The sequence below is a fragment of the Orcinus orca genome, chromosome 16 (assembly GCF_937001465.1).
Source record: "Orcinus orca chromosome 16, mOrcOrc1.1, whole genome shotgun sequence".
In the NCBI taxonomy this organism is placed as follows: domain Eukaryota; kingdom Metazoa; phylum Chordata; class Mammalia; order Artiodactyla; family Delphinidae; genus Orcinus; species Orcinus orca.
In genome coordinates, this window is record NC_064574.1 from 58,628,800 (window position 1) to 58,640,976 (window position 12,177).

The following is a 12,177-nucleotide window of genomic DNA, read 5'->3' on the forward strand; positions in this document are numbered from 1 at the left end:
ATTTTTAAGGAGGCACAGCCAACAGCTGAGCGAACCAATGAGCCATACACTTCTTTGCCTAAAACTGAAACCAGCAAAGACCCACATTATGAAAATCGTGCCTGGGTGTGCAGCTGTCCACCTGACCGTGGGCCCTGGGGCTCTGCACCTCGCCCACCTTGCACCTTACACTAGTTTCTTTGTTCTTGGCCTCCCTCAGCCCCTCTATCTCTACCCCCACCATCCCCTGCTCGGTGCCAACGACATGTCTTCTCAACGCAGAAATGCAGGGGCTGTTAGCCTGGCTGTCAGGTTGATAAGTGATGGTCAGGCCCCCGGGTGTCTGCTCCCGATCGGTGTGTCCCTGGCAGGCCTGCGGAGGCAAGCGTGCAAGGCCCCATTTTTTATGCTGCCTGACAGTAAAAGCCTGGGGCCCAGCCTGCCTGTCCAAATCTCCGTAGATGCTGAAATAACTCACCTCCTGATGCAGGGCCATCCTGTGGGGCGGCTGGCGCTTCCCTCTCCACTGAGGAGCCAGCTGTTGACCCCTGGAAGGAGAGAGCATTGGTGCCCACGGACTGGGGTGGCAGATCTCAGGAGGACCACCAGTCACTTCCTCTCAATGCCAGACTTGCAGGCCGGCCTTCAGCCACCGGGTGCACCCAGAGGACACCACGCGGGGTTTCCGTGTTCCCTGTAGGGCAGGTCTACCCAGACGGTGCCAGCGTCTGCCTGTCCTACCGACCCATGCTGGGTGGAAGAAGAGAGGCAGGTTTTTGTCGGGACAGGTGCCTGGTTGACGTCAGCCCAGGGTGGTGGCCCAGTGTTCAGGCGTCTGATTTGGAAGCCACCAGACTTTCCACCGCATGGCCTGGCCACCACCTGCCAGAGGCAGCATCCTTGGAGGGCCAGCCGGGGCCGCAGGATGGGCCAGGGCCTCTCCTCCACAGCCCACCCAGCCTGGATGGCAAACAGCTGCAGCCCAGCCACGGAGCCACTTGTCCTCAACGTGGTTTTGGAGGACACGGTGCAGAATCAGAAGCATTCCTGACCCTGTGTTTCCAGAGCTTCCCGGAGTCCAGGAAGTTCTTAGAGTGGAGAGCAGCCACCAGGCCCTTTGCAGCCGGGATTAGCAAACTCCAGGGGCTTTTTTGCTCTTGAAGCCACGCTTTGCACGTCAGGGTTTGGTCAGGAAAGCACCTGAGAGATACCATCTACCAGGGCATGAGACAGGCCCAGTTTTCCATGTCTCTGCTCCATTGGGTCGAAACCTGGAATCGCACAGGGATACCCGTAAAAGCCAGGGGCAACCCTCTCACTCTCAGCCATTGATGTGCCCTGCCCCCTGCCACCCCGCCCAGCCCTCTGGGTGTGCACCCACCACGGGGCGTCCCAGTAGGCACTGCTCCCAAAACCCACGTGTCAGGCACGGTGCTCACAAATACGTTACAGACACCCCCTTGTTGCATCCTACCACCCTCCCGCCTCACACTGTGCTGTTGAAAACACGGGGGCTTGGAGAGGTCACACAGCTTGGCCATGCGCTGCAGCTGGTAGCAGGGGGGCCCAGATAGGGACCCAGCCTTGGCAACCCAGAGCCCTACTCCGCCTCCTGAGACAGCCCAGCGGAGCATCGCTTCGGTTCCTAAGTCTGTCCCAGGTGCCTCCATGGGGCGTCCCTGAGACCTGGGCCCCGGGTTCCGATCGCGGTTGGGGGCCGCCTATGAAGGGCGCACATCTCTCCTCCCCACACGACGGTTGCTCTAGAGCCAGATGAAGAGCCTCAGCCCATTCACAGAGGCCCAGGTGGCTGTGCAGCCCCAGCCGGCGAAAGCAGGGCTATGCAGCTCCGGGTGGGGGGAAGCCCAGTGGTCCCCAAATCGGCAGCAAAATGGACCCCAGACGGCCACCTCTGCCAGTCCAGATGGGTTCACCCCCAGATAAGGGTGTGAAACTGTTCTGATGCTCGGTTGTGTTTTCCGCCCCCGCCCTCTGTCCAGCCCAGGGGACCTTAGCGTTCCCTGCCTGGGGTTGAAAGAGGCCCACGCTTATCCCTAATACAGATTTCCTCAGCTTCCCATGGGGCCTCCAGTCTGAGCGCCTCAGGCCTTGTGGACACCAGGCCTGATCTCAGAAGGGTCCCTCTGAGCGTGGCCCTCCACCTGCCAGCCCCGACACCCCACCTAAGAGGCTGTTCTCTCTGCCTCTTACTACCTCGGCCTTGGTACCCCACGCCACCCGCTACTATGCACATGTCCTGGGCCCAGAGGGTAGCAAAGCATGGAAGGCACAGGCTGGCAGGGGAGGACCACACAGATAAGTGTCCAGTTATAAGCTGTGAACTGGAGGCTGCGGGCGGGGCCAGAGACTCCCAGAGAAGGTGTCACTGGAGGTGAAAACCCGAGGATGAGTGGGTGACTGGGCCAGGGCTCCCTGAAGAAGGTGGCCTTTGGGTGTCACACAATCCACCGAGGCCCAGCCCGGAAACTGCCTGGTGACAAGTTGATTCCTTTTCCCTATCGTTCTGGGATCTACCTATCAATTCCACTCTTCCACATACAGACCCAGGGGGCGGTCTGTGTCTGAGAAACAGCCCCTATGCCCATCAGGGCCGAGGCCCAAGTGCCGGCTGCAGGCGCAGCGCAGGCAGAGGGACCGTCACCAGAAGGGGGAAGCGACACCGCCTAGAGGTGCCACCGCGTTGCCAGTCGCCCAGAGACACCCTCTGCGCTGCTTCTGAGTCTCCTTCACACACCAGAGGCACATGGTAGACCCTTGTGAGTGGCTTCTCAGCAAGTACAGGCCCTCAAATCGGGGCCAAGAGACACCCCAGACAGAAAGGTCAAAACTGAATTCTGTGGTAACCAAAGGAACCAACCAGAAGGAGTTGGGGGCAAGGGTATTTTATTTTCATTGTTGATTATTTACCTGTTAAAGCTGTGCCCAACAGGGTTTACCGTCTGGTTTTAACACCTGATGCACGAGTCCACCTGTTCCCATTGTCCTTTAAAGACAGTGCCCCGAAATCCTCTAGTCTTTCCCGGGAGGGCTGGGCGCCCCACACTGTGGAAAAGTCCAGGAACCTCTTGCCTGCTCATCCGGCATAGCCGCCTCGTGGGCCTCGGCTTGTTCCCCAGGGAGAAAATTACGGGGTTGGAATCGGCATTTTTCTTTCCTTAAACATTTTATGGTTTTGAGAAGCTGAAATTGCAGAAAACATATGGCGGGAAAGAGAAAATAGATCCAATTTTAGAACCAAATGTAGGATCAGTAGGAATACTTTAGAAACATCTTCTGGGTTATGCCTGTACACGCGCGCACGCGCGCACACACACATGCACACACGCACACACACACACACACACAGCGTGGGATTCTAGTAAGAAAGCCGTCTCCTCAGCTAAGAGCTCCGTGACCTACACCAAGTTCCTCAAACAGCCACTCTGCCTCCAATCTCCAATCTGTTGCGTTTCACAGGTGTTCTGGGTGAGCCACTTCGAGGAGGATGACAGAAAATCGTTTGTTAAAAAATGAAGTCAGAGGCTTCCCTGGTGGCGCAGTGGTTGAGAGTCTGCCTGCCGATGCAGGGGACACGGGTTTGTGCCCCGGTCTGGGAAGATCCCACATGCCGCGGAGCGGCTAGGCCCATGAGCCATGGCCGCTGAGCCTGCGCTTCCGGAGCCTGTGCTCCGCAACGGGAGAGGCCACAGCAGTGAGAGGCCCGCGTACCACAAAAAAAAAAAAAAAAAATGAAGTCAGACTGAAGGCCAGGCTGCTCTTTCCAGCATCCATTTTCAGACCCAGGGAGTTCTGAGCTGGGGCCACTCTGACTCTCCCCTAAGGGTTTATAGAAAGAAGGAAGAGCTTGGTTCCTGGTGGCCCCTGTGCTGGGAGCCTGACACGGGCCTTCCCTCCCCCATCCTCACCTGCTCCCTGAGACGGTTGTCTGAAAGTACGACCTTCACCCCAGAGCACCATCCCATTTGGGCCAACTGAGCACCAGACAGCCCAGGACCGACCTGCGTGTTACTGAACCCAGGCACCGTGGTCAGGTGGGACTTTTAAGGACAAAACCCCAAGCCAAACGTGTTCTCTTTTCTCACCAGTTTTATCCATGACGTTAATTTTTTTTATTGCGGTAAAATACACGTAACATCAAATGTGCCATTTTAACCATTTTTCAGCCTACAGTTCAGTCCATTCGCCTTGCTGTGCTCCGTGGCACTCATCTTAAGCTCTGCCGTAATCCCTATTGTGTCTCAGAGGTGGTGGTTCCTCCCCAGGGAGATGCTCCTAACGTTTTTGTTGCAGCTGCTTGGCATCTGCCCTCAGATCTTGCTGCTGTGGTTCAGTCTTGGTTTCAAAGGTGCGGATCACCAGAGTGTGGCCGGGAGAGCGTCACCTCGTGGCTGGGGAGGGGGTGACTAGGGAGGGGGTCACGGGAGGCTCTCCCAGAGCCGCACTGGTGGCTTCGGTGGCTGCCACTGAGAGCCCTCGGCCTCATCAGTTGGGGTCAGAAATCTACTTGTTTCCCTAACTGCTTTGGCTCCGATCCCCCAACCACACACCCTTCCCTCCTCAGACTGGCCCATGGATGCAGGGTTTTCATCTTCACCGACAGGCAGTTCTGTTCCTCCGCCCCCGAGGGTGCTCACCGAGACCAAGTGTCGCCGCTGACCCCAAGAATTTCCTTCCCGACAGGACTGACCTCCGCCGTCTTTACCCGTCTTTGAGTCCCACAAGCGGATGATCTGGTTCTTAGCTGTCCCAACACCGCCTCATCGTGGGGGGCGGAATGGGGGTGTCCCACCTGCATGGGGGCAGCGTCACCAGCACCCGCTGGGTCAGGCCCCCCTGCCTCACGCTCTCGTCGATGCTTCGCGTCCATCGCTACTCTGTGTCCCCTCTCCGTGTCACCTTCTCCGTCCCGTTGTTAAAGGCTTTCTATGATCTGTCGCTGTGTTTCCCTCTAGTCAGGAGTGGCAGGAAAGGACGCCGGCGAGTGTTCAGCCTGTCGGAGGCCGACAGTCACGGCGGCCACTGGGTTTAGTGCTTCGATCGGCAGCTGTCACGGCACCTCTGGCACGGTCACTGCAGGCAGGTCTCCTCCGGTAGCCTCCTCGGCCCGCGACGCCCCTGCACGCTGCATTTCCACACCAGCAGGCTCCCAGGACGCCAGGCGAGGGCACGGGGAGCCCGGGCCACCAACCCGAGCCATTTCCTCAGCTCCAGTCCCTTTCTGGCCTCATCCCGCCTGAGGACCGAACCCCCGGCCCTTCACCCCTGTGTCAGCTCCTCCGAGGCAGCCTTGGGCAGCCTGGAAGCGCTGTCCTCCGCACCAGGCTCGGTGCAGGCCCTGAGCTAGGGGGGTTCTCCAGCCCCATCCCCACAGGGCCCCCCCAGTTTAGGCCACAAGGGTTGGGCATTAGAATTTGCAAAAAGCCACAAAGAAGTCAACTAGTTGCTTTTTTTCTTTTCCTTTTCCCTTTATCCCCCAGCCTTGCTCGAAGCTAAGTGGTAGATTCCATCACGTTCCAGCCAGAGGCCAAGTCATTTCACTTGTAAGCGCACTGGCAGATGTGACTCCATCAGCTCCCCTTCTTGCGTTTAGAGCTCCAAATAGTGGCCGCGGGTGGGCCGTGGTCACTGCTACCCTCCCGCGATGCTTCTCGTAAGGTTTCCCACCTGTGCCCTCCCGCTGGGCAGCTGCACTTGCCAGGCAGGAGCCTTTGCCTTCTCTTGTGTTTAAAAGCTGCTTCCTCTGAGCTTTACCCTCCAACTTGCTGTGCTGCACTGTCCTTTTCTTCCCCATGTCACTCAGTCCCACCTCCCCTGGCCTGAGTACATCCAATCCTCATTTTTATTGGAAACTGTCACTCGCTCGCCAGGGGTCAGCTGAGCCCCTGCCCTAGAGCCACAAATCAGCTTCCGAGGGTGCCGGCCAGGGACTCAGGGGACCCGCTGCCTTGGTGTCAACTTGAGGCAGCACCATGGGGAGGCCGAGCACCCCTCACGGGAACCTGGACGTTGGGCTTTCCCGCTCCAGCCTCCACTCGTTTCCTGGGTCAGGCCCCAACCTGTGCCCTCAGAGCTCGGAAACACCAGCAGGTGAGCGAGGCCAGAGGGTCGGCGGTGGCCGCTGTGGGTTGACCATACACTGACCATAAACTGTGTCCTCGCTAGGTAATTTCCCCCCCGTGAGAACTTGGCAGAGTTCTTGGTTTTTTTCTGCCTCTTGAATGCACAAATTTGTAGCTAACATTCAGGAAGCAGTTCTTGGTTTAAAAATAGGTAGGTAGGGGGCTTCCCTGGTGGCGCAGTGGGTAAGAATCCACCTGCAGGGGACACGGGTTCCAGCCCTGGTCCGGGAAGATCCCACATGCCGCGGAGCAGCTAAGCCCGTGCACCACAACTACTGAGCCTGCACTCTAGAGCCCGTGCTCCGCAATAGGAGACAACACCATAATGAGAAGTCTGCACACTGCAACAAAGAGTAGACCCTGCTCGCCACAACTAGGGAAAGCCCCCGCGCAGTAACGATGACCCAACACAGCCAAAAATAAAAAAATTTTAATAGGTAGGTAGGTAGATAGATAGGTAGAAAGAACAGTGTTGTAGGTGATGGGTAAGAGGAGGTTATTTTTCCTATTTAAAAAAAAAAAATAGGAAGAGTCTTTTTCAGGGGAAAAACCAACCCTTTTAATAAAATTGTTGGTTCTCTTCCTAAAGAAGGAACCAGTTTTGTGTGTGTGGCACCGTTCGCTGGTTTATTTGTTTTCTAATATATTTGATAGCAACTTTCCCACACACTTGATCATTCTTATCACCAGAAACCCCATTAGGGATCAGGGGAAGAGGTTTGTCAGCCCTTTTGAGTATCTGCGTGCAAATGCAGACCTGAGCAAAGAGGGAATTCTCACAGAGAAGTCTGGAGAAAACGTGAAAGAAATGCTCTGAAGCTCTGTCTCCAGGTGGCACAAAAGTGCCCTTGGAGAATCAGTCATTTCTAAACTGCCTCGTCAGCAGCTAAGTTGACACGTGGGTCCTTATGTACGTAAGTTCCTGGACACGCTTGTTTAAAGCAAGGTGAGCCTGTACTCAGAGCCCCACGTTCAGATTGCGATGGGTCACAACCTGAGCCCAGGCCTTGAAACCAGCCCGTCACCACAAGGCGTCCTGAGTGGAGCAAATTCATTGAAATTCAGAGAAACCAGAAAGTGTGTGGGGTGTTTACTCAGCATTTGTGGGCTGAGATCACACCTCAAATCATTTTTTCCACTAGTGCTCATCCATGTCCCACTGCCACCCTCTCAGAGCGAGGACAGACCCAAAGCCCCATGCAGTGGTTTTCTCTGGGCCTTATTTCTCTTTTAAAAAAAAAGAAAGAAAGAAGAAAAAAGGCCTTGTGAAGAAGTGACCTGGGGCCTTTCTGAGCTCACCGTGCCCGGGAGTCCTGTGGGAAGCTACGACATGTCCTTTGGGAGACTTGATCTGTTGCTTGAGTTTCCTCTCCACGCTGGGGATCCTCTTCTCTCCTTCCTCCCATTCTGTATGCCCTTCGGTTTTATTTTGCTCTTGGTTTTTCCATTCTTTTGCTCTGTGTTCAATTTGCGGTTCTGTTTTGTTTTGGCTTAACTTAAGAAAAAACAAAAAAAATACAACTGACTTAAGTGGAATCACATTGAAGCAAAAAATGTCTGCCATCATCCCAGGGCCCAGAGTGCTTTCAGATTCATTGTCCACACAGTGTCCTCAGCGCCTTTTTGGCCCCAAGATCTGTAACAGAGGAGACTTGCTTTCCAAGCGAGATGCCCACGGCCTTCGTACCCATGTTTTCAAATCACTGGCACATGAAGTCCTGGAAGTTGTTTCCCACGAGGAATCCCAGTGGCAGCTGGTATCTCTGTCCAAGCCAGCTCGTCTTTGGAAAGCAAATAGGCCACTTGTCTGTAATCTAATCACAGATTTTGAAAAGCACCAAAAAATGAAATTGCTGCTCCTAAAATAACTGCATTGGGCCACTCCTCCCTTGTGACATGGTTTCTCTCCGTGGCCCCTGGGGGAGACCCTCGGGATAAGAATGGCCTGAGCGATCACAGCCCCTTTCTGGGTGCTAACTCAGCACTTAGAGGAGGACCAGGTGACAAAACCACAGTCCGAGGTTTTGTTTTAGCTTTGCAAAGCTGAAAAATTGTATAGAATTCCTTTTTTTTTTTTTTTTTTAATACTGCAGTGAGTTCCCTCTTGGGGAAATGTTACCAAATATAGACTCTGGGCATGGCCTGAGGTGATAAGCACACCCAAGCCTGTTCTCTACCTAAATGCATGTTTATCATCAGGGAGGTGGTTCACACACAGAGCCTGTCTGGGCTGTTTCCTGGCACCAGGAACTGGGCTTCTGGAACCCACTCATTGGTTCTGCACAAGCCCCTAATGTGTCCCTTGCATCACAAGTCAGAGTAACCATGGGCCCTGACAGGTTTCCCCCAGGCCTAGGTAGGGCTGGATTTGCCAGCTTCTGTGTCCCCAGGAGGAAGTGGAGACAAGCTATTCCCCCAGCACATCATCCCCCAACCAGACCTCCCTGGGCCTTTGTTCAGCGGGGGAACGGGGTGCCAGCGTGAGCAGAGCATCTCAGAGCTGAGCATACCTTTGTTTTTTCTCCCGCCCCCACCCCCCACCCAGATGACCCCATGACTATGGAGCAGCCTCAGCCTAACCTTCCCGACCAGTTGGTGATCATCGGTGAAACAGAAGCAGAGGCCAGGCCCAGCAAGAGCCTGGCGAGGAGCGCGGATGTGGAGACAGTCAACCTGTGCCCCAGCCTCATCCCCGCCCAGCAGCCCACCATCTCCCTGCTTTGCGAGGACACTGCCGACACGCTGAGCGTGGAGTCACTGACTCTCGTCCCGCCCGTCGACCCCCATAGCCTCCGCACCCTCACCGGCATCCCCCCGCCACCCACACCAGCCGCGGTGGGCACAGGGACCCCGGGCAAGGGGGCTGCGCAGCCAGAGCCAGCGGGCCCCGCTGAGCACTGAGTTGACCTCCCTTCGTGCGTGCGGCCCCGCTGGCAGGGACCCGGAGCAGCTGACACGACAGACACCTCCGGAGCGTCTGAAGTTCTCCTCGGCCCGGTAACCGCCTCGAACCATCCTTGCAGTCCTTTGCTCCGTTTGAATTCCCCTTTTACTTCACACCTCTTTGAGAGCAGGCTGGGACCAGTGGTGACACCCCAGCGAACCCAGATGACTGAGGCAGAGGAGGTTGGGCTGGTGTCAGAGCCCACGGCCCCAGGGCAGCAGGACCCACCGACAACACTCCCTTCATCAGCCAGCCCCTCCCCAGTCTCGAAGGTCCTCTGCCAGCGTCCCCAGTGAGCACAGAAGAAGCGGACGTGGTCACTTTGTGTAGAAATTTGTAGAAAAGCAAACTTCGATAAACATCTCCTTTGGATATTTATTCCTGCTTCTGGCAGCAGATGAAAAACATCTATTTTAAAAGTTCAAAAAAAAATCCTCCACCCTGAGGTTTGATGTCATGTTAGAAGTGTAATATTACTGTCGAGATTTCATTTTCATTTTGCCTTGAACTTCCCAGCGTTTTGGGTTTAGAGTTCTCAGTCTGGCTTTCTCCATTGTCTTAAGGGATTCCATTTCTTTATTACTCACTAACTCTGCAAGCCTATGGAATGATAAAAGTCCCTTCCTGGAAAGGTTAGAGTATTTTTTAAGCAAAAATAAGGGAGAGACTCATATTCTCAGGTACACACAGAGCTGGGAGGGCCGAAAGTTTCTCTGCCGTGGCAGCCCAGGGGCCTTGCGTTACCCAGAAGATCTTTCCATGAAAGGGGGATAGTGCAGTCAGCTCCCCGCTCAGGACCATTCCTCGTCTCTCCGGACTGAAACCAAACAGGACGGTTTTCCGGCATCACCTTCGGTTGTCCCCATCTCTCTATTTGTCTAAGAGAGAACGATTTGGGACTGCAGACACTCCAGCCCCCGTGGCCGCGATGGAAAGGAAAGGCCATGGAAACCGTCCTCTGAGTCCGTCGCCTGCTGCTGAGTGGTGTGGGTGCCTGCATGCAGGGACATCCCGAGAGCCAGCCCACGCCCAGCTGCAAGGACATGACGTCCGAGCTCACAGGGCCATCCTAGGAGCTCGGGGTTTGTCCCTCTTCCTCTCAGCTGCTGCTGTAAAGATGCAAGCTCGTTTTTAAAATGGAAACCCCCAGTTCCTTCTCCATTTGGGCTGGGTGTGTGCAGGCCAGGTCTCCGCTATATCCGATAAAGCTCCCAAAATGTTCTTTCTACTCAGCCAGGCAAGGCCAATCGACCCTCACCTCTCTGGTTGATGCTCAGACCTTCCAAAACTTGCCTCCACGTGTCCCCCAGGAGTGCCAGCACCGTGGTGTCAGTGTCAGCCAGTCCGGGTTATCAGGTGGCCTCAGGAAATGCTCCGCACGCTTACCTCTTAGAGGACCCGCTCCCCGGTACCTCCCCCAATCTGCTGTCAGGCAGGGCCTGCCCGGGCCAGACTTCAGCCTGCTGAAGGAAACACACTGGTCCCCTGAGGAAGGGGAGTGGCGCCTGCAGGACAGATCTCTCCAGCCTTAAGAAGCCCTCCGGGCAGGTGAGCCCAGCCAGCACCAACAGGGGAAAGACCCAGCTCAGAAACGCAGCCATTTAGGCAGAAATTCCAGGGGCCCTGGCAAGGAGGGACAAGCCATGACCTTCAGGAGACTCCCCTGGAAAGGCAGGCAGGGGGAACGGAAAGAGGGAGAAAGTCCATGTTGTCAGGGACAGGGGCCCCCTGGTTATTCTGCCAGGATGCAGCGGCAGGCCAGCCCCAGAGCCACTCACTGCCGGTTTTGAAACAATTCTGGAGCAGCAGAAATGAGAGGCCAGTGACCTCCCAGCCGGTGGCATTATCGTGAGGAACAAGCCGAGGCACGTGGACCCTGCCCTGGGACCACCAGCCTGCTGTCTGAAATCCAGTGGCTCCAGGTGGCTTCAAGCTCTACGGGAGGAAAGTCTCGGCTGGGGGACAGCATGCCCAGGAGGACCCGCAGCAGTATCACCCAGGCAGGAGAGCTGAACGTAGCCCAGCCTCCATGGGCTCTTGAATAGCAGGTGCGATCAGACCAAGCTTCCGCCCCACGTCTGGCCCAAGGGCAGGCCTCTCCCCGGGTGGGCTCGAGGGGTTGGTTGTGGGCAGCCCACAGCCGGCTGGCAGCCAGGTCTCCACTGTCTTGGTAGCAGTGGCACAGCTATGTCTTCAGAAGCCCCCAGAAAATCTAACAGTGGGGGCACCTCCAGAGGGGCCCGTCCAGACAGCAGGTGCTGGGACTCTGGGGCAGAGAGGTAGAGCCAGGAATCCTTGGCGAGCCCGGGGCAGGGGCCATGGCCTGTGACACGTGAGTACCAGACTCGGCCTCAGCAGGCCCGTCCAGCCCGCTATCTCCATGTCCCTGCAGAGACCCTCCCCAAGTCCACATCGGGCCCACTGAGTTTGCCAAGTCAGGGGCAGGGCTGGCCACATGAACCCCCAAACGTCAGCTTTGAAAGTTGCTGGGGAGAAGCACATGTCCTTTCCAGTTTGGGACCTTGAGCCAGCGAGGACGCCTCTCAAAGTCAGACAGGTACGTGCGCCCCCCCCCCCGGGGGGGTGGGGGGGAGGGACTGTCCTCCTGCCACCAGCAGGCCCTCTGTGCTGCCCTTCCCCCCATCACGCCTGCCTTGGTTGCTGCTCTCTGCAGAAGGCAGCTCCCACCCAAGCACCTGCACTGCGACCTGGGGGTGGGCGAGGAAACGCACGTCTTAACAGGCATACACCAAGATTTCTCTAAGGTCTCAAGATGCACTGTTCAAAAAGGCACAGGGTGAACCAATTCTCATCTTCTTTTCTAGACTCAATAAATAAGAAATATTTAATGTAGTCATGATGATACTGGGCATAAACTGTAAGGGTTCCTTAAGTTCCTCTGAGTTGAAAATATGTAAATAATTCTTGTCCCAAGGAGGAGCGGGGCTGGGAAACCTCATGCTTCTGGGCTACGGGACCGTTCCAGGGAAGTACCTGCTCTCGCCAGCATGACTCATGTTTCGTGGGTACTGAACACGAGGGTGGAAATGAAAACTGGAACTTCCTTGTAAATCTGAACTTGGCAATAAAAGAAAAAAAGTTACCAAGAGTGTG

The 12,177-nt window shown here is 55.9% G+C and overlaps 1 protein-coding gene across 9 annotated transcripts in view; it reads left to right on the top strand.

Moving 5' to 3' along the window:
- Positions 1 to 12,166, top strand: part of CLEC16A (C-type lectin domain containing 16A) — a 210,159-nt gene extending 197,993 nt beyond the window's left edge. For 3 of the 9 annotated variants that reach the window (XM_004270181.2, XM_049699758.1, XM_012533192.3), the window contains one exon: positions 8,665 to 12,166. In XM_004270181.2, coding sequence (XP_004270229.2) covers positions 8,665 to 9,020 — 356 coding nt within the window. In that variant the 3' untranslated portion in view covers positions 9,021 to 12,166. Of the gene's footprint in view, positions 1 to 469 lie in introns of all 9 variants that reach the window. The other 6 variants (XM_049699756.1, XM_049699757.1, XM_049699759.1 and 3 more) reach the window with 4 other exon arrangements.
- The last annotated feature ends 11 nt before the right edge of the window (positions 12,167 to 12,177 follow it).